General features: G+C 46.0%; 1 protein-coding gene across 4 annotated transcripts in view; it reads left to right on the top strand.

Moving 5' to 3' along the window:
• The window catches only part of KMT5B (lysine methyltransferase 5B), a 57,880-nt gene extending 41,356 nt beyond the window's left edge, over nt 1-16,524 (top strand). For 3 of the 4 annotated variants that reach the window (XM_040255237.1, XM_040255236.1, XM_040255238.1), the window contains 2 exons: nt 4,540-4,736; nt 12,191-16,524. In XM_040255237.1, coding sequence (XP_040111171.1) covers nt 4,540-4,736; nt 12,191-13,668 — 1,675 coding nt within the window. In that variant the 3' untranslated portion in view covers nt 13,669-16,524. Of the gene's footprint in view, nt 1-4,539; nt 4,737-5,017; nt 6,007-12,190 lie in introns of those variants that run through there. The other variant, XM_040255239.1, reaches the window with a different exon arrangement.
• The last annotated feature ends 1,532 nt before the right edge of the window (nt 16,525-18,056 follow it).

The raw sequence follows: 18,056 nt of genomic DNA, 5'->3' as shown, positions 1-18,056 counted from the left end.
AGCGAAACCAGAGAGGACAGAACTATTTAGGGGCACCAGTGCCTGGCCTTCTAAAATGTTAAAATCGTTCCCAGCTGTTACCCTTATGAGTGAGTCAGACTACAAATATGCTTCCGCAGAGAGTGGGAGACACCCACATACAGTTCCAGGGTGGGGTTGCTCCAAAATGGCAGGTGAGATTCACCACCGATCGTCATTTAAAAACCCCAAGCTGTGTCTTCTGGAAGTCCTGTGTTTTGATGTACTTGCTCTTCACGATTTCTGAGTCCTACTGCTTGATGAGGACCTTCCTCTTGTGACACATCGAGACGGGTCCTTGTGGAAACCCCCCAGATCTGACTGAGCAGGACTCCTTGTCCACACTGCTCATCTCCTGGTGGCAGCGTGTTTGTAGAGCTCACAGAGGCAGCTTCACAGGCTTGTCTGGGTTGGCATAGCCACACGGGGAGCACTTCTGGATTTGGTTTTTGTTATTGTTTTAGTTTCTTAATTGAAATATAGTTGATTCTCAGTATCATGTTAGTTGCAGCTGTACAGCACAGTGATTCAGTTATACGTGTGTTATACACACATTCTTCTTCAGGTGAGCACACGTAGATTTATTGAACCCATTTTACGTGCTGTGTGAGGTACCGGGTGCTTTACTCTCCTGGACTCAGTCCTAAACCGTCCTGGGAGAGGATGGTAGAGTGGGACACTGCAGGTGCAGAGACCCAGCTCAGCCTGACTCAGAGCCTGCGCTCTCGCCACTTCGTGTTTTTCGCACACGGGAGCAGATAGGGGGTGGTGCTGTTTCTCTCATTGTGAACACCCAGCTGCCGGCCTCCCGGCCTTTGGAGACATGCTGATTCCCCAGAGCTCGGCTTTCTGGGCAGCCAGAGGTCTCTTGTGTCGGGAGAGCAGAGGCATGGAGCCGTGGCACAGCCCCAGCAGTTTCTCTCCCAGCTCCTGGGCCCTTGACTGGAAAGGAGGGGTTGGGAGTGGGGGGATACAATTTATCTTTTTATAAATTAAAAAAATGGTTCAGACATTGGTCAACTCTTAGACCAGCCCACAAAAAGACCCTTTAACCCACAAAGTCATTTAATTATAGTCGAATAAAGCTTTAAACCACTGTGCAGAGACAGCATGGCATAGCCCGACCTGAGGCCTGACATCAGCGCCCTACGTTGGGATCCTGGGACTCTACAGTTTACTAGCTATGTGGTCTTGGGCAGCTTAGCTGCTTTTGTGCCTTAATTACACCATCTGTGAAGTGGAGATAACACCAGGGTATCATAGCGTTGCTGTGAGGATTAAATTTATCTCACGATAAGTATATAAAACACACAGTGGTATTAGGGGTAAGGGTATTTTGTGGTTTCTGGTCATTTTCCTATTAGAATGTAAGTTCCATGAAGGCAAAGATTTTTATCTTTTTCATTTATTGCTATGTTGCTAGCATCCAAAACAGTACCTGACACGTAGTAATAACTACGTGCTTGATAACTGTTTGGTGAATGAATGAATGGAGTAAATGATATGCTGAATATGTTTAGGAGTCTTCCTACAAAATGTAACTGCACACACAGGAGTCCACACCAGCCGTGAGGCAGCTCTTTCACTGGCTCAGGACCGCGTGTGCCGCCATGTTCCCTGGGCAGCTGAGCTCTCCCTGAGACTGTTTCTCACAGGCCAGGTGGGCTGATCCTGCCTACTCGATGGGCTTAGTGCAAGGAATAAGTAGAAATGTGCAGATCACTTTTAAATGGAAAGGCCTCATATGGAGCAGTAGGCACGGCTTTTATCAGACTATTGGAGAGTTTGATTAAAAGGTTGTCTGGGAATGTTCTTGAAATCCTCAGGAACAAATTGTTTCTGCCTTTCCAGAAATTAGGCAAGAAAATGAGACCAGTCAAAGGAACTCGTTCAGTTATTATCGTCTAGTTACTGAATAGTTCTCGTGTTAAACCTTGTCCAGGCAGGGTAAACGAGGCCAGCCCAGTGCCAGCTCTGAGAGCAGTACTGTGAAGGGACACGTGGTGTGCTGGCTGCTGAAGGGTGAAGATGGGAGAGTGCAGTGTTGACAAGGCCCTGACATCACGGATGCAGTGTCCCAAAGATACCTGGTGTGCATGCTTCTGGGCAGTGACCATCCTGACACAGTAGTAGTACTTTCCATAAGTAAATACTGCAAATGTAACTCTCAAGAATTTGAAGAATAAAATCTAGTGAGGGATTGAAGAATATGAAGGACCAAAGTATTTTAAAGTGTGATAAGTATATGAAGGACCGAAGTATTTTAAAGTGTGTGAAAGTATGTCTGATGATGACCACATTTTGCAGTATACTAGCGGCAGTTTGCTTTAATAGGTATTAAAAATTACTGTGAAATAATTGTGTTCAAAACCTGAAGATACTGGCTCAGATATGAACAAATAGATAAGAGGACATGAACAGAGTCCTGAAGCAAAGCTCAGTGTGCATGAGATCTTAATACCATGTGTAGGGAAATGATGATTTCTTTAATAAAAGGTGGTGGGATAATTCATCATGGGTCTGAAAGAACCAAGCTCACCTCCCATCTCATACCATATACAAGATAAATTCCAAATAGATTAAAATTTTAAATTTAAGAATTAGGTAAAATGATTAGAAAAATTTTAGACTTACATGTCTAAACTTGGTAGTGGAATTTTCTGGAAGAAGTTAGTATAAGAAATGGTGAGTATGAACATTGAATGGTCAAAAGCAAAAGTTAGATAAATGATAAACTTGAAGGGAGGAAAAAGCACACATATGGCCACGTTAATAACCCAAGGACAGAAAGCTTCTAGAGCTCATAAAGAAAAGATAGGCTCCACTGGAGAAAAGAGGGGTCTGGAGGATGCCACACAGAGAATGATAGCTATAAACAAGGTAAGTGAAACAATAGCTAGGTATTCGTTTTCACCATCAAATTGGTAACATTGAGAAGTATACTCTGTGCTGCAGGTGAGGATATGGAGAGACCAGCCCTCACACAATGTCAGTAGGGCTGTAAAGTGCTGTAACCTTTTGGGAACTTATTCTGGCAATATTTGTTCAAAATAATAGCACCCTTTTATCTGGCAGTCAGTTCCATGTGGAAGAATCTGTCCTGTGGAAAAGGCAGCACTAGTTAGCATGGGATTGGTTTCAGGAGCAGTGTAGCAGCAGTGTTCATGGTGGCAAGCAGACGCCAGAACACCTGCAGGCTCCAGTTATCCCCGTCCAGTGCTTGAACAGATTATGGTATGTTTAGTCTGTGTAAAAGGTACAGCTTTCAAAACATGGTGAGTTCAGAAGTGCTTGTGCACAATATAGCGATAAGAGAGCTGGGGTGGGAGGAAAGGAGGAAAGCTGCTTGCTGAGGGGAATGTTACCTATTTGGGGTTTTTTTTTTGCTTAAGGAGAAACAGCAGTGGGTCTAGGTGTGTAGCTCTCGGCAGAGCAGCAGATGAGGTGCTGGCAGGTGGTTAACAGAGGTGCCGGGGCTCTGCGCATGGAGACGGCTGGGAAGCTCGGGGAACTTCTGCTTTGGGGAGGCAGAGCCAGGGATGGTCTCACATGTTGCAGCAAGCACATATCACTGTCATAAGTTAAAAAGAAATCAGGGAAGTAGAGAAGCATATGAATGGTCATTTTACTTTAAAAAATTAATTTCCAGATAATTCCACCCATGATCATTTGTTTTGTTAGTAAGTATGGCCCATCTTGGGCTTCCCTTCAGCTCAGCAGTAAAGAACCCACCTGCCTATGCAGGAGATGGTAGGTTTGATCCCTGGGCCAGGCAGATACCCTGGAGAAGGAAATGGCAACCCACTCCAGTATTCGTGCCTGAGAAATCTCATGGACAGAGGAGCCTGGAGGGCTATAGTCCATGGGGTCACAAAAGTGTCGGACATGGCTTAGCGACTAAACAACAATAGGAATAATCAAAGCAGGTTACAAATCATTCTTAACTAGTGGTAAAAACAGGTCTTTTAATGTCTCTTACTTAGTAACATTTTGTTAACTTAATGATGTTCATCCAGTAACTTTAAAGGAGGAATTTTACAGTTTTCATTACTCCAGAAATGAGATTTTCACTGATAGCCTAGCCTTCCTAATATAAAATTTCCATCAGAATTTATTTGTATCTAACATTATCTTCTAAGCAATGACTTAGTTTATGGAAATTCTTTAATTTCTCTTTTAATTCCTTCATTCTCAATATTCAGTAATGGAGTGTTAAATTATGCAGAACAAAGCTAGGATATAATTAACAGGTGGGTTATTTTTACCTACACTTGAAATTCTGCAGGGTCCAATACCTTCTCAAGTGATTGACAATAGTCATAACGAAGTGTTTTAAGTCTGGGGCTTTGGGGCATTAATTTTATCTCCGCATTTATTTTGAGAGTCCTAGACTTGGCAGCTTTCAGTGGTTAAGCCTCATCAGTCCATCTCAGCTGCTGGCCTGGTGTGGACAGGTGCTCTCAGCAACCAGGCTGACGGCCGTGAGTATGCTCTGTGTAACCTGTGCTGTTTCTTTTCCAGACGGGGAACTGGTGCTTTCAAATCCAGAGTGGGACTGCCTGCGCCTGCTCCTGTTATCAATAGCAAATACGGACTCAGAGAAACAGACAAACGTTTAAATAGGCTTAAAAAGTTAGGTGACAGCAGCAAAAATTCAGACAGTCAATCTGTCAGCTCTAACACTGATGCAGATACCACTCAGGAAAAAAACAATACAAGTAAGTAAGGGAGGTTTCATAAGCTTATCCTTTTTTATTTTTTATTTTTTTAAGTATTTTCACAGAGTTTGCTTTCTAAAGCATGCTTTAGTAGTTTTGATCTTTTGAACATTGAGAGCAACCCTGGGATTCATGCACTTCACCAGCACTGCAAGGTTCTAGAATTGACTCAAGCACAAAGCAGTCTGTATCATGCCTCCAGATTTTAGATGGTACTAAATTGTCTGCTTTTTGTGAATACTTGGTAACAGGACATTAAATTTCTTCGTCATGTGTTCCAGGGTCATCATATGTTTGACAGAAAGCTTTCCCGGTGTGAGTTTCTCTGTAGCGGTGGTGTTAGGTCTGCGAGAAGACAGAGAGAGGACGGGGCCGCGGCCCACGGGCACGTGCGTGTCCCGCGCTGGCCAGTCTGTTGGCGGGGGTGATGGACTTGGGGTTCGTAGCTTCTGGCCTCAAGGCTTCCACCTTTTTCCTGCCCGCTTGCCGTTTTCAGAATGAACTGACCCAGTTCGCCAAGCCACCAGTCCCCAGACTCAGAGTTGTGGTAGAGCAGCAGTTTGAATGTCACTGTACTGTGACGAGTTGTCGTAGCCACTGCCGAAAGTGGGAAGAGAGATGGAAAGGAGAAAGGGAGAAGCTTTAAGATCCCAGTGGCTTGTGAGGGCAAGACTTAATGGAAAATGGAAAAAGAGAATGAAGAATAAAGAGAAAAGAAAGAAGAAATCCCAAATGAGCATAAGAAAACACGCCATGTTTGTGGAGCTTTGACATCCTGGAAGCATTCTGATCGCTGCTGGTCTTCATCTGGGTGACACCAGTTTGCTCTAGTGGCCACTAAAGCAGTAGGCTCTTCACTCTTTCTTGTCTCTGATAGGAATAAAATTTAAAAGTTTTAACTTGATAGTCCCCAGAATATGCCTATTTTAGCACTATAAATGTCGGTACATACTTCTGAGCAGTAAGTACCCTCTGAGGTCTGACTGTTTTAGACTCTTCCTGCCTTCTGATGTTTTCAGCCCACCTCTGGGTGCTCTCCACTACAGAAAGTCCCAGAGAGAAGGGACGGTGTCTCCCATGATGGAGAATGTCACTGCCATGCGTTTCCGAATCAGCCTGCTGCTGGAGTCGGAGGCCAGGGCTGACCTCTAGTGTGGAAGGCAGTGCTGTTCCTCTTCAGGCTTTATGTCCAAAGTGAACCAAAAAGAGCAGTTAGCTTGTCATTCACTGTTGACTGTTGGTTTTAATAATAAATGCAGCATAATCAACATTTTGTTTCCTGAGTCTGGTTCCTTGGTGAAACTGGAGACTTCTGAAGCCCCTTTTAATAAATGTCTGCGTGACAACACTTAGGAGCGAGCCACCATCCGCAAGTAGAGATGGCCCCGACACTGTCCACATGGCTCTGTGACGTTGGTGGGGGTGTTTTGTGTTCTGATGCATTAACTCTATTACTGATGTACAGATACTGAACTCAGTATACCACTTAGTTTAAAAGATCAAAATGGAAAAAAAACTTTGGAAGGTGCTGAGTGTTCTATTATGTGACCATCTCAGGAATATTTGTTAATAAACCAAATATGTGTTCAAAGTCTGCTGCTGTTAAAGAGATAGAAAAGTGCGTGAGGCTCAGGCCCTTCTGTCAGGGACTTTAGGCCTCAGCTCCAGACCCGGACCAGTACACAGTAACCCTGAGGAGCTCCACTTCCTAAAGGCTGGAGGGGCAGGTAATCCTTTGAGCAGTAGTCTCAGCATTACAGACTAGAACTAGCACCTTACTGTGACTGCTCATGTTAGGGTGCTTCCTTTATTCAGATCACCTTTCTAAAGAATGGCTGTCTTGAGTAATTCAAGGGTTGGCGTAAGTAACTGTGAGGGCCATGAGACAGTGACTGGACGTGGCCGGGGCCTCTGAAGGAGCTCGAGGCTCCCTCCAGCCGTCTCTGAGAACCTTGTTCACGAAGTATATTTGTAGCAATATTTCTCAGGCTCTTCCACGTGTTCTTTTCTGCTGTATTTCTTTTGGTGTTTGTGTCCTGACCATGCTCCTCTACCTGTTGAAAGGAGGACCTTTTGAGTCTGCAGCTGGTGCAGGGCCAGAGCTGCCCAGCCTTCCTCCTGGGTGGCATGGGCGAACCTCAGGTGTACAGGTCGGAGGCGCCCGTCTCATCCCGTGGTTTGCTTAGAATCCAGCAGCTCACAGCTAGAGAGGAGCTGCTTTCTTTGAACATGTTCTTCTTAAAGAGACATTTCTGCCTAGTTGGAAGAAAAAATTACTTCTTCCTTCCATGCAGCTCCTGTTTTGGAATCTTTTCAAGAACCACAACTTGACTGTTTGCTTTAGCACCCAGAGAGGAGGCAAGAGATCCATTTTCACAGAATCAGTCCACATACCTGAACTATATGCTGTTAATAGAAGATCCAGGGTTTTTTGGCTCTTGTGCCTCAGTGGCTAGGCCACTCCCCACAGTGCTGCCTCAGGATGTGAGTGCAAGTCCCGGAGGACTCCCCCCAGCGGAACCATCTCATCCAGCTTGACTGAGGAGCACCCATCCTGGAGATGGGCTGGGCCGCCACTTGCCACTCTCTCTCACCACAGACATCTCTAGTGAGTCTCTTCCTGATTCTTTCCAATACCCTGTTCCAGGCAGACATGCCCATGGTAGTCCCATGAGGTGGAGTCTGCTTGTGGTGCCTGATAAATTCCTTGAACTGAAGTCCTTAGACCCCATGTTGTGAACATCTCAAGCTGTGTGGCCTCATGTTCCCTTGGTCCCACCGTGTGTGTTTTTGAGTCTCTTCCAGCGCAGAGCATAGATACAGCCCAAACCTTTGGGGTGCTTTGGCGTTGTTTCACTGCGCTTGTTTCTGGCTGTCATTCTTGAACCCCACGCAGAGCTGCCTGATGATTTTGAGGACACCCTGAGGTCACCACGATAGCCATACCGCGGGTCATTTACCAGGAGCTGGCTCTGGCCCCATAATAGCTCTGTGGTGTGCCTTAGAGACCATGTGACAGCGTGGTCAACATCGACCCATAAGCCTCAGTTCGAACCCCATCTCCGCCGTGTACCAGAGGGACACTCTTGACTGGCACGTGAATCCACGTGAACCTGGTTTTCACTTAGGGTAATAGCTTTTACTTCAAAGAATGCTTATTAGGATTCAGGTCATACTAATTTGGCCATCCTGCACTGTACCTAGTATATACTAATGGCTAAGGGTGTGTGTCTCCACCTCAAATCACTGTCTAGGTTAATGCAGTTGGGATTTGTCCCTGACAAGGGAAGGGTACCACATGGTGTGTTAGTGCTGAAGCCAGGGGAGCCACCGCCCTGCCCGCCTCTGCTGTGTCAGGATCTTCGTCTCTTGATAGACTTTTCTTGGTTCAGCGCCTCTCCTTCAGCCTGCTCTTGCTGCCACTCCCTGCGCAAGAGAGGGTAGCGGCGCCTCTGTGGGACGGTGAAGAGCCCTGGGCACTTAGTCCCATTGTTCACAGTTGTCTTACCAGCTGTGCTATTTCTGTCCTTTGACTTGAGCACACCTTTGAGCTGGGCTTTTGATAATACTTTTCAAACAAAATGAGAATACACCGATATATAACATAAATAGGTAAGTGAACCTCACTGCAGTAAGATGTAGCATCGCCTGCGTCTCTGTTGTGCTCTTTAGAACACAAACATACTAAAGGGCTTTGTCAGTGGTTCACTGCGGTCAGCTAACAGCCTCCTGGAAGGAGGGGTGCAAGGGGGAGAGCCCAGATTGAGAATCACCACACAGTGAGATTCATCCAGGACTTAAAAGGAAGTGCCGACTGTGGAGAACCTCAGGTGCCATGAGGAGTCATAGGAGGGTAACCTGTCAAGAAAGTCATGAAAGGCTTCCTGAGAGAGGTGTTTGCTGAGCTGAGTCTTGAAAGGGGGTGAGAAGTTGGCCAAATGGACCGTACTCAGAGCAGATGGAATGTCCCAGATGAGGACTTGAAGACCAGTGTAGGATTTGAGTCTAGTCATCAAAGCTGGAATAGAAGGGATGTGACCAGAATTGAGAATTTTGGACTTTATTCTTAGGTCTTAGGTTATGGGAAGGTTTCAAGCCCAGAGGTGACCAGAAGTCCTAGGAAAATCACCCTGGGCTGTGTGGTGGGGAGTGGAATGCTGGGGAAGCAGTAGGGGCAAGGGCAGGCGGGAGCTGGCGCCAGAGTCACAGCAGGAGACGGTGGCATTGGGAATGGAGAGGGAGGTGGGTCCGGCGACGGTGCAGGAGTGCACTCTTGGGAGACGTGACGGCCGGCATCAGGGGTAACCTCGTTGCTGCCCGGGCAGCTGGCTGCCTGGTGCTGGCAGTGAACCAGATGGAGAGCAGGAGGAGGAGCGTGAGGCTTGGTGGCGAGCTCCCTTTGGGCATGTTGGCTTGCGAGGGGCTTGGGAGACCACCTTAGAGGGAGACCAAGGTCTGGGGGCTGTCTGGTGAGGTGAATCTGTAATTAAGGATGGATTTGGGCTAGAGAACGCCGTATGGGGACTGCCAGCATGTCAGTGTGGACAGCCCGGACGGAGGGGCCGCTTATCCCTGGGAGTCTTGAGTTTTGAAGGGGCCTAGGACGCAGAGGCCTGCGGAGTGCAGGCCACAGGGCAGATGGAGGAAGACTGCCAGGGACAGAGAGGCAGCCAGGGGATGGCTCTCGTGAACAGCCAAGGAGAGGAGCCGCTCAGGAAGAAGAGTGGCTAGCAGTGTCTCCTGCAGAGAAACAGCAAAGGTCCCCGCTGAAAAGTCTTCATGGGTTTTCATGGCAAGGAGGCTGTGAGAGAGGACAATAAATGGATCCAAACTTCAGGGGGATTATTGTCAAGGATATAAGAAGTACGCAATCATTGCAGAGGTGTGACTGCAGATCTGAAACAAGAACCGTGAAGCTTGATCACAGAATGGTCCTCGAAGAGCCATGGAGAGAGGCCACCCAGCAACCACATTGAGAAGGATGAACACCAGAACACTGGTGCATTTCCATCAATAAACACACCTCCACTCACCTTGTAGGAAGCCTTGTAAGCATAAAGAAATCCTTTAGCAAAAGGATTCCCTGGATATCCTTATACTTCAAAATAATTTCTGGCAAGTTCTGGGTATTTCCAGTTCATGATACAATGGTTCTCCAGTTGAGTGGCACCAAACTTTACTGCTACTACTATTCCAAGAATAAGTTGTCTCGCTGGTGGCAGCCTGCAGGGAGAAGTGTGTTCTTAGTTCAGTCAGGGGATATTGTTCCTGGGATTCTGCTGGTTTGGAGATCCCAAAGCCACTTACGAACCAGTTCCTTAGTACAGAGACTTCTGTTCTTGGTGGTCTGATACTTTTGGAATTCTGTTAGGCATTCTTGCTCCTCTCTCAATAAAAATGACCTAATGGTAACCTAACTTGCTCAGCCATGCAGAAGGAACAGCAGTTGCCCTGGGCGACCCCCAGCATGGAATGAATGATGGTCTTGTTGGGAAATGTACTGGGCTTACCCATAGTAAACTGGTTTTCATTCTCAGTTTTCTCCTAAGAGATGGTGAGTATTTGGTCACCTCAGCATCCCTAGTGAGCGATTTAAAGAGGTATTTTGATGGGAAGAGGCCCTCAGGTGGGGGATGGGAAGCAGACGAGGTCATGGAGAAAAGGGCTCCTGTAAAACACTATAACAGGTCCAGTGTGTAAGTAGAGAGAAAAACGGAAGGCGGAAGATCAGCGGCAAGGCCAGAGGTCCATTGTGGAGGAAACTCAGCCTTGAGTCGCATGGAAGCCTTTCAAGAAGCCCGTCAGCTGTCACATTAGTTCCCACGTTTTGTCCCCACATGGATTGTTACAGCCTTTTGGGATCCTTGTCCACAGGAAGGAATTTGGGTCCCCCCATCCCCAGAGTGTGACTCCAGCTGTGCACTCTTCCTTCTCTCAGTCTAGTCGGCAGCAGGCAGTCACTGGAGGGATGGGGTGAGCTAAACCCTGCAGCCTGAGTCTGCAGGTGCTCGCAGCCCTGAAGGGAACAGTTTCAATAGCGCGATATTTGGGGTAAATAGCTACTGGGAGTGACAATATGTGGTTCTTGTTCAGTCGCTAAGTTGTGTCCAACTCTTTGAGACCCCGTGGACTACAGCACACCAGGCTCCTCTGTCCTCCATGATTTGCTCATCTTCATGTCCATTGAGTCAATGATACTATTTAACCATCATCCTCTGTCATCCCCTTCTCCTTTTGCTTTCAATCTTTCCCAGCGAGTCAGCTCTTTGCATCAGGTGCCCAAAGTATTGGAGCTTCAGCTTCAGCACCAGCCCTTCCAGTGAATGTTCCAGGTTGATTTCCTTTAGGATTGACCAGTTTGATCTCCTTACTCTCCAAGGGACTCTGAAGAGTCTTCTCCAACACCACAGTTCAAAAGCACCAATCCTTCAGGACTCACTCTTTACAGTCCCAACTCTCACATCAGTACATGACCACTGGAAAAACCATAGCTTTGACTATACGAACCTTTGTCAGCAAAGCAGTGTCTCTGCTTTTTAATATGCTGTCTAGGTTTGTCATAGCTTTCCTTCCAAGGAGCAAGAGTCTTTTGATTTCATGGCTGCAGCTGCCGTCCACAGTGTTTCTGGAGCCCAAGAAAAGAAAATCTGGCACTGTGTCCACTTTTTTTCCTTTCTGTTTGCCGTGAAGTGATGGGACCGGATGCCATGTTCTTAGTTTTTTGAATGTTGAGTCTTAAGGCAGTGTTTTCACTCTCCTGTTCACCCTCATCAAGAGGCTCTATAGTTCCTCTTTCTGCTGTTAGAGTGGTATCATCTGTGTATCTGCAGTTGTTGATATTTCTCCTGGCAGTCTTTTGATTCCATCCTGGGATTCATCCAGCCTGGCATTCTGCATGTGGTTTTTAGGATCTCTTTCTCAGCTGAAGACATTGTGATGGAATTTGTCTCCAGGAGCCCTTTAGTCATGTGTTGCTGTTCCGGATTACTGGTCAAGTACTATGCTTTGAGTTAATGAATAATGGATTCTGGAAACATTTTAAATGATGAGTTTAAGAAGAATTTATGAACAAAAAAAATACTGGTTATACTTCACATATTTTCTGTAGTAAAATATTAAATCAGGAAAAGAAATCCTCAGTTTGGACTAGTGTCCTGACAAGCTTAGAGTGAAATCTAGGTCCTTGCTGTGCTAAGAACTCTTTAACCCTGAGTTTACTTACCTGGAACGTGAATCAATGCTTAAGTTAGAGGCAGAAATTAGAGGGATAACATAAAGGAAAACTGTAGGAATTGCTTGTGAGCAGACAGAACCTCAATTGGGGCCTGTGTACCACCTGTGTGTGGAAGTGAAATGCTTCACAACTAATCGTCTGGGTGTTGCCATTGTTTTGTTGAACATTACTGGGTTACCAAGACTGTTTTTCACCCTTATTTTTTCTTTTAACTTTACAGCTTCTAACCGAAAATCTTCAATTGGTGTGAAAAAGAACAGCAAGAGCAGAACATTAACAAGGCAGTCTATGTCAAGAATTCCAGCTCCTCCCAACTCTACCTCATCTAAGCTAACTCCTATAAATAATTCCAGGGTACCAAAGAAACTGAAAAAACCTGCAAAGCCTTTACTATCAAAGATAAAATTAAGAAATCATTGCAAACGGCTGGAGCCGAAGAGTGCTTCGAGAAAACTCGAAATGGGAAACTTGGTACTGAAAGAGCCTAAAGTCGTTCTGTACAAAAATTTGCCCATTAAAAAAGAGAAGGAGCCAGAGGGACCAGTGGAGGCCACGATGGCCAGCGGGTGCTTAACCAGACACGCGGCGAGAGAGCACAGACAGAACTCAGAGCAAGGCGCCCCTTCGCACGCGGACGGCGCCCCCTGCACCTACACAACCAGGCGGTCCGTGAGGACGAGGATGACCTTGAAGGAGACCTCCGACATCAAGCTGGAACCAAATACGCTGGATGGCTACAGAGGCGACTTGACAGAACCTTGCCCCGATGGCGGCGAGCAGCCCGCTCCCGCGGCCCCGGACGGAGAGCTGGCCCGCGAAGCTGCACAGAAGGGGGAAGCCAGGTGTCCTAAGAGCGACAGCAGCACGTCCAAAAAGAAGTCACAGCCGGGGAAGCTGGTGCGGCAGCTGGCAAAGGCAGAGGAAGCCAGTCCTGTGCACGAGTCCCCGGGCAGGGCCGGCGTGGGGCCAGAGGTGGCGGGGGCCCACCCCGACTCGGGCGAGCACAGCGGCGTGGAGGGCGTGCCCGGGGGCTACGCGGACTGGGCCCCTTCGCCTGTCAGTGCTTCCATGGTGACGGCAGAGAGCTTCAAAACAAAAGATGGCTTCCGAACTGTGAAAAGTAAAAAAAAGAGGCGGATCACGAGGTATGACGCACAGTTAATCCTGGAAAATAACTCTGGGATTCCCAAGTTGACTCTTCGCAGACGTCATGACAGCAGCAGTAAGACAAATGACCAAGAGAGCGATGGGATGAATTCTTCAAAAATCAGCATCAAGTTGAGTAAAGACCATGAAAATGATAATAACCTCTATGTAGCAAAGCTTAACAATGGATTTAACTCAGGATCAGGCAGTAGTTCAACAAAATTAAAAATCCAGCTAAAGCGGGACGAAGAAAGCAGGGGGCCGTACACAGAGGGGCTTCATGAAAATGGGGTGTGCTGTAGTGACCCCCTGTCCCTCCTGGAGTCGCGTATGGAGGTGGATGACTACAGTCAGTATGAGGAGGAGAGCACAGACAACTCCTCCTCTTCGGAGGGAGATGACGAGGACGAGGAGTATGACGATGACTTTGAAGACGATTTTATCCCGCTGCCTCCGGCCAAGCGGTTGAGGCTCATAGTTGGGAAAGACTCTATAGATATTGACATTTCTTCCAGGAGGAGAGAAGATCAGTCTTTGAGGCTTAACGCATAATAAGCTCTTGGTCTTAACTTGACCCGGGATAACTACTTTAAAGAAATAAAAAATTCCAGTCAATTATTCCTCAACTGAAAACGTTTTAGTGGCAGCACTTCTATTGTCCCTTCACTTATCAGCATAATACTGTAGAAAGTGTACAGCGTACTGACTCTTCTTAAAAAAGTCTGATTTGTGCAAATTTTTATTGTACTTTTTAAATAGCCTTCTTATGTGCAATTCTGAGTTAGAGGTAAAGCCCTGTTGTAAAATAAAGGCTCAAGCAAAATTGTACAGTGATAGCAACTTTTCACACAGGACATTGAAACCGATAATGTGGCTACACAGTTTGTTTTTTTTTTTTAACTTTAAAAGCATCAACTGGCTCTTTAATATATGACTAAACAATAATTTAAAACAAATCATAGCAGCAGCATATTAAGGGTTTCTAGTATATGCTAATATCACCAGCAATGATCTTTGGCTTTTTGATTTCTTTGCTAGGTGTTTCCCTCTTGGAGTTTTGTCAGTTTCACACTGTTTGCTGGCCCAGGTGTGCTGTTTGTGACCTTGGTTAAATAGCAGACCATCGGGTGGGAGTCAAATTGGTTTCTTTAAAAAAAAAAAAAAAAGTACAATTACATGCGTGACAGCTAATTTTCAGTACATTACATGTACAAGGATAGCAGTGTGCAGGATGAGTTTCCATACAGCGTATTTATTGCTTGTCATGTAAATTAAAAGACCTTGTATTTAACACTTTTCAATCCTTTTAGATAAAATTGTTCTTTGCAAGAATGATTGGTGCTTATTTTTCCAAAACCTTTGCTGTGAACAATGTGACGACAACAAGCAACGTTTATCTAATGAACTTCAGCTCTCTTAATTTGGGTCTTCGAGTTTTCTGTTGCACTTGTAAAATGCTACAAGGAATATTAAAAAGAAAAACTATTCACTTTAACTTATAATAGTTTATGAAATAAAAACATGAGTCACAGCTTTTGTTCTGTGGTAACCTATAAAAATGTTCGTCTTTGGAATTCAGTGTAAAGAACTGAAAACAGTGTATATGTTGTAAATATTTGTGTTGTGAGAAATTTTTGTCATAAGAAATTAAAAGAACTTACCAGGAAGGTTTTTAAGTTTAGAAATATTCATGCCAATAAAATAGGAAATTATAAATATATAGTTTTAAGCACTGCATCAGTGGGAGTTCTTGGCTTATGTTAGTTTATGTTTGAAAATATCAAAGATTTTTTTTTTACTGTATTTTCAGTTAAACAAAAAAGAGGAGTCAGATTTAATTTGTTTTTGAAGCACTTTGAAAAGAGAAATTAATTTTTAAGTAACTTAATGAGCAAATTTTTGATTACTACTTTATGTTCAATACCAACCTTCCATTTCTCTGGATTATTTTACAAATCATTGGACAAAGAATTTGAGAATATAAATCTGTAGCAGGTGTTTGATACCAGTGGGTCTCTTTATTTCTGGGAAATGTGTACATGTGCTTTCGGATATACAGTGTTCCTGAGTAAAATCAATTTAGGGAATTCGTGTAGTGTCTAGAAGAGTAGCCCATATCTTGAGATACTGAAAGGCCTCTGCAGGTAATGAGCAGTCCAATGGGAAAACCTCAATGCTTACTGTTAGGACTTCGTGATTCCTGCCAGCTTCTGGGTTCTTGGGGACATTATTTAAATTAAGTTCCTTAAAACTATTGCTAGTAGATTCCAAATAGAAATTGGTAATATTCGTAAAGGTTCTCTGAATTTAAAATTTTCCCCTCCTTCTGTCCTCGAAGGAATTACTTCCGTGGTCTTCTTTCGTCTCGTCCCTGTTTGTTACGGTGCAGTTACATCCCTCAGGTATTAACGTGGGATCAGGTGGCCCACCTCCTCACCCACTCACACCCCCTTGGCTCACTCCATCTAGAATCTTCACCTCTCGAAGTCGGGCGGCCCTGCAGGTCTGTCCCTGAGCACTCAGAGCACTTTACAGACTCACCCAGCCCTCCCGAGTCTCTGGGTGGCCGTGGGGGGTGGCAGGGGGGCTCATGCACCAAGGTCACGCTTAGACCCTGCGTCCGGGAAGCACCGGAGCACAGCGGGTCACCTTGATTGGTGGGAACCCTACCTAGTTTGCAGTCTGGAAGAGGTTCAGAGACCACATCTTGAACCATTCTTTTGGAATACCAACGATAGCCACTTCAGGAATTTCAGTCTTAAAGGAAAAAGTAACAATACCACATTTCCCACTTTTCTCCATTTTTTAAGCTTACCTTTAGTAACTTATTTATGACATTTAACTTTACTGAGGCCCCGTGTTCGGGGGCCGACCTTCCCGTGGGTCTGGAGCAGTGATGCCCGGCGGTCACTGCCTGGGGAGGTGGTGTGCACAAGCGCTCGGCGGCCATAGCCGACGCCTTCCAGGGAAACCTGACTTCCGTTTTTACAGTGAGGGGCCTCGAAGTTGGCCTGCCTGTGCTGTAGGACTCTGTGGAACGGCTAAGTCCACACAATGCCGACCACTTGGAAGAGGTTGCAATCAATAAAACTTCTAGCCTGAGCTTATGCAATGATTGGTAAAGATTGTGGCATTGTAAGAATTAGGAAATGATCGTAGAAATATATGTAAAATATTCAATTTTCAATCATTTTTCAAATTACTGTTTTAAATTGTTTTGCTGAGTTGTAATACTTTTGAGATACAATGTATTCCTTGTACTGAAAGAATGAAAAAAAAAAAGGACTTTTTCAGCATTTGAGGTAAGTTCTTTAACGTTTCATTAAAAAACATTTTTTACAAATATTTTGTACATGCACTTGCAGTATTGAGGTTAATCATTTTAATAAATTCGGAAATTAAAACAGTTTGGCCGGTGTTCACTGTATCTGAGAAGATCAGAGTGGTGACTTTGTCCACAAGGTTTTCATTTGCAGTAGAATTTGTAAAAATCACACTTTCTGAAGCTTTTCCGTGTCTCTGCATGTTGAGTTTTCCAAGCCCTGGTCTCCTGCTCTGGGGCCGTTTGGTTTAGATTAGGGTGAGCATACGTTCCTCCCAGTGGGGAGACCACTTGTAAATTGCATACCTTCCAAATTCCTTGAACCTGAGAAAGTTAACTAATGGTTCCTCACTTCTGGCTTTTTTCCCACATTGAACTGGACACAACTGGCACGTCCAGGACTGGTGTGGGTCTCTCTCTCCCAGTTACTGTAGTAAAACCTAGTCGAGAAAAGACTGACTTAGGAAACCTGAGTTTGCCCAGCTCTGCAAAATGCGGGTGACCCTGAACAAGCTGCTCACCCCCAGACCACCTCTTCGAAGCACCTGTAGGTCAGCGTGGACACCGGGTCCTACTGCCAGTGAAGCTGCAGGGTGAGCTGCGTCCACTCTCAGGGCAGTCAGCGTGAGAGGTGCAACCAGGCTGCAAAGACTTCCTGAATAATTGAAATAACCACGTGAACTTGGGTTCTCAGTGTGAAAAAGAAGCTAAGAGGTGGCCTGGTAAATCCACAGCCACTCTCAGGGGCTTGAGTCTGCTGTCTGCCCTGAAGCAAGTTGCTCCTTCTCCATAACCAGTGGCCTGCCGTCCAGAGTCCTCAAGTGAGTTGTTTCTCCAGTGCCAACTGTGAGCGTGCACCCATGGTGTTCGGAGCGGCACTCACCGAGGTGCAAGCCTGCCTCTGACCTCGGGTAAACCCCAGGACTGGGAAGCATGACCCCTCTTGCAAGGGAGGACAAAAAGGTCTCCAGCCTCCTCCCTTCCCCGATGTAAGAGCTTGGGCATTGCTTGTGTTTGCTAGTGACGGGCCCAGAGGGAGAGTGAGTTTTGACTCTTCTGGAAGGGGCAGGCTACATGGACGGGCAGAATTGGGAAGGGGGGGCTCAGTCTCCCGCTCGAGCTCCCTCCACCTGCCTTCTTGCTTGTTGCCCCTCGCACTCTCCCAGGGTGTTAAGCTTTCGTTCTTGGAAGCATTTGGAAGCCTACAGCCTCATCAAAATAACTTTGGTAAAGTTTTTATTTTACCAGACCCTGTTTTCTTGTCAGATTTCTGAGTTTTCCTGCTCAGTTGCAGTGGACAGTGGCTTCTGTCTTTTGGGGGTCACCTACCCTATCCTGCTAAGGGGGAGCAGAGCACTGCTTGGTCTGCTCAGGCGTGCAGGAGGGCTGCCCTGGTCTGAGCCCCTGAGCAGGCTCCGACCAGAGTGGCAGGTGCAGTCTCTCTCTGGTCCTCATGACCTGTGGGAGCCCAGTCTGGGGAGGCCTTCCAGGAGGAGCCAGGCAGGTTGAGGAGAGAGCAGACGGAGAGGACGTTTGAAGGTGGAAATGATGAAGATAGGAAGGTGGTGCGGACAAGCAGGTCTGACCATGGAGACAGAAAACTTCCACAGGGTGGGGC

Source organism: Oryx dammah, unplaced genomic scaffold, assembly GCF_014754425.2.
Source record: "Oryx dammah isolate SB20612 unplaced genomic scaffold, SCBI_Odam_1.1 HiC_scaffold_15, whole genome shotgun sequence".
NCBI classification, from domain to species: Eukaryota; Metazoa; Chordata; class Mammalia; order Artiodactyla; family Bovidae; genus Oryx; species Oryx dammah.
Note: the sequence above shows the minus strand (reverse complement) of the source record. Positions and strands in the feature narration are given on the sequence as shown.